The sequence below is a fragment of the Panthera uncia genome, chromosome X (assembly GCF_023721935.1).
Source record: "Panthera uncia isolate 11264 chromosome X, Puncia_PCG_1.0, whole genome shotgun sequence".
Classification (NCBI taxonomy): Eukaryota; Metazoa; Chordata; class Mammalia; order Carnivora; family Felidae; genus Panthera; species Panthera uncia.
Genome location: NC_064817.1, coordinates 104,023,633 through 104,027,144, shown reverse-complemented (window position 1 = coordinate 104,027,144; position 3,512 = coordinate 104,023,633). Strand labels below are relative to the sequence as shown.

Here is a 3,512-nt window from a genome sequence, read left to right as displayed (position 1 = left end):
GATGGGGTAACTGGCTGTCAGATAAGTGATGTGATTTGCTCAAGGGCATACAGCCATTAAGTAGCAGAGCTGGAATTTGAATTCAGGTAGGACTTTTTTTACTACAACTAACCATCACCCTACTATCAGTAATTCCCTTTCTTGCCACTATGCTTCCTCTAGTAATGTTTAGAGAACTTATTATCAAATAAATTTTAAGGATTAAACATCCTTCGACATAACGAATTTCAATTCATATAATTTAATTGGTAAGGAATTTCTAAAACAGGAAACAGATTTGATCATAGACCTTACACAATTTACACATAAGTGATTCAGAATAGTCACTACTGATAAAAACACCAGGAAAACTGTAGGAAAAAAAAACAGAATAATATCTCCAAGGATAGAACACTTTTCCCTCTGTTTTTTTTTAATAAATATCAGGAAAAAATGTGCATATTTATGTGTCACAGTCACAGTTTCAAGGCCCCATACATTCTATATATTATGGGGTAATTGAAGTCATGGATTAGCTTTCCAAATGGATCTTGGGGAGACTGTGGTCAAATTTATTAATTGAGATTAAGAATCTTGAACTTCCAGAAGAAGGCAACTATGCTTGATATGTATGATGCTTCTAAGCAGTTTGATCAAAAATAATATTTGATCAATGGTCATTCTTTATATTTATATTTTTATTTTTAGATCTAAGTCATGGCTAGCAATGAAGAAGAAAATATGACTCAAATTTCAGAATTCATCCTTTTGGGTTTTGGGGATCTTCATGGCCTTCAGTTTCTTCTTTTTGGGCTATTTCTGGTCATCTATGTGGTGACTGTCATAGGCAACATTGTAATCTTAACTGTGGTGTCAGCTGATCACTCCCTTCACACCCCCATGTATTTCTTTCTTGGCCATTTCTCCTTCCTAGAGATTGGCTACACCACTACCATTGAGCCCATGATGCTGAGGACATTGTTATCAGCTCACGTGCCTATTTCCTTCCCAGGATGTGCTTGCCAGTTTTATTTTTTTGCTGCTCTAGTAGCCACAGAATGCTTCTTCCTGGCTGTAATGTCTTACGATCGCTACATAGCCATCTGTAACCCATTGCATTACTCCAGCATAATGGACTACCGGGGTTGCTTACAGCTAGCTGGTGCCTCTTGGGTGGCTGGATTTCTGGCACCCATCCTTCTCATGATCCTCACTTTTCAGTTAACATTCTGCACGACCAATGAGATTGACCACTTCTTCTGTGATTTGAAGCCCATCATGAAACTGGCCTGCACTGATACTCAAGTAGCTGAGATGACCTCTTTTATATGTACCTCTTTATTTGCCCTTGGCCCCTTCATGCTAACTCTAGCATCTTATACTCACATCATCTCCACCATTCTGAGGATCCCTTCTACCACAGGGAAGCAGAGGGCCTTCTCCACCTGTTCCTCCCATCTGATAGTGGTCAGTCTGTATTATGGAACACTGGGCATTGTCTATGGCTTCCCATCAGGGCCACAGTATGAAGACTTATTGAAGTTGCTTTCCCTTCTGTATACAGTGCTCACCCCTGCTCTCAACCCTATTATTTACACCCTAAGAAACAAGGATGTAAAAGTAGCTCTGGGAAAATTGGTGAAATGAGGAATGTAGACCTCACTAAAAGAAAGTTTGATTTTTCTAGTTGTTCTTGGCACTTTCTGAAAACTCTGGCAAAGTGGAAATCTTTCTACAGTGTCAAGAATAGTTACTACGAAATTGATGAGTTTTCCTTTGTTTCATCAACTTTATCCACATTAACGAACAAGAAGTGTGTTAAACTTTGATTTGTTGGATATTATGTAGGTTCTAGGCACTGTGCTAAGTTCTTTGCATGGACTATTGTGCTAAAGTCTCATAGCAACACTGTGAGGTAGCTACTGTTATTTTCCCAGTTTTACAGATATCACAACAGAGTGATACAGAGTCCCAGAAATTGATTCACTTGTTCAAAACAATCCAGGCAGACAGTAATAATACCAGAATAATAATTTGGACCCAAGGTCTGTTTAGCACCAAATCCATGATCTTTCCACTAACTCAGGGGAGCTCAGAATCTAGGAGTGCCCAAAATGGTTGTCTTGGACCATAGAGGACATTACTGTAGATGACTTGTCTTAGGAAAACATGAGTTAGATGTGAAGTGAGAAGGAGTAGAAACATAATGTAATGCAATCTAAATCCAAATCTGTCTCCTTTTCCCACCTAAAGTCTTGATAAAAATGCATGAGTTAAAAATGTCATGGGATTAAAATTCATTTTAGTTTCTCATTCCAGGATTATTTATTAAAATAAAAGATTAAAATCAACTTAACTGGCTCAATAGGTTAAATTATATCCACACAATGGAATATAGTACATCCATAAACAAAAAAAAAAAACAGCATAAAAGAATGAGTGAGCTCCACATGTGCTAATATGGAAAGAGTTCCCTGGTATATTGTAAGTACAACAAAGTGTAGTGCAGTGTGTATAGTATGATACCATTTGTGTAACAAAAGGTAAAACAAATAATATTTATACTTAATTATAGATGTATAGACTTGAGGAATATGAATTCAGTGATATTAATTGCTTCTCAGAAGAGAAATTAGGTGGAGTGGAAGTGTACCTTTTGAGGTGGGAATCATGTAAATAAATTACTTACTGAAAAGTCATCAAAGTCTAACATATCATTGTAAATTGTACAAGAAGTAGAATTTTTTTATTTTATTTTTTATTTTTTTAAAATTTACATCCAAATTAGTTAGCATATAGTGCAACAATGATTTCAGGAGTAGATTCCTTAATGCCCCTTACCCATTTAGCCCATCCCCCCTCCCACAACCCCTCCAGCAACCCTCAGTTTGTTCTCCATATTTATGAGTCTTCTGTTTTGTCCCCCTCCCTGTTTTTATATTATTTTTGTTTCCCTTCCCTTATGTTCATTTGTTTTGTCTCTTAAAGCCCTCATATGAGTGAAATCATATGATTTTTGTCTTTCTCTGACTAATAGAACTGTTAAACAGCCCACTTTTTAAATTTATTTATTTTTATTTTTTTTAAATATGAAATTTATTGTCAAATTGGTTTCCATACAACACCCAGTGCTCATCCCAAAAGGTGTCCTCCTCAATACCCATCCCCCACCCTCCCCTCCCTCCCACCCCCCATCAACCCTCAGTTTGTTCTCAGTTTTTAAGAGTCTCTTATGCTTTGGCTCCCTCTCTCTCTAACCTCTTTTTTTTCTTCCCCTTCCTCATGGACTTCTGTTAAGTTTCTCAGGATCCACATAAGAGTGGAAACATATGGTATCTGTCTTTCTCTATATGGCTTATTTCACTTAGCATAACACTCTTCAGTTCCATCCACGTTGCTAAAAAGGGCCATATTTCATTCTTTCTCATTGCCACGTAGTACTCCATTGTGTATATAAACCACAATTTCTTTATCCATTCATCAGTTGATGGACATTTAGGCTCTTTCCATAATTTGGCTATTGTTGCGAGTGC

At 37.0% G+C, this 3,512-nt stretch overlaps 1 protein-coding gene across 1 annotated transcript; it reads left to right on the top strand.

The window, feature by feature from the left end:
- Positions 1-720: 720 nt before the first annotated feature.
- Positions 721-1,626, top strand: LOC125931397 (olfactory receptor 10A4-like). Its single transcript, XM_049643293.1, has one exon. It carries the CDS (start codon positions 721-723, stop codon positions 1,624-1,626), a length of 906 nt encoding a protein of 301 aa, XP_049499250.1.
- The last annotated feature ends 1,886 nt before the right edge of the window (positions 1,627-3,512 follow it).

Excerpts from the sequence above, each read along its gene's own strand:
- LOC125931397 (XM_049643293.1), top strand. The coding sequence starts at position 721 with ATGACTCAAATTTCAGAATTCATCCTTTTGGGTTTTGGGGATCTTCAT.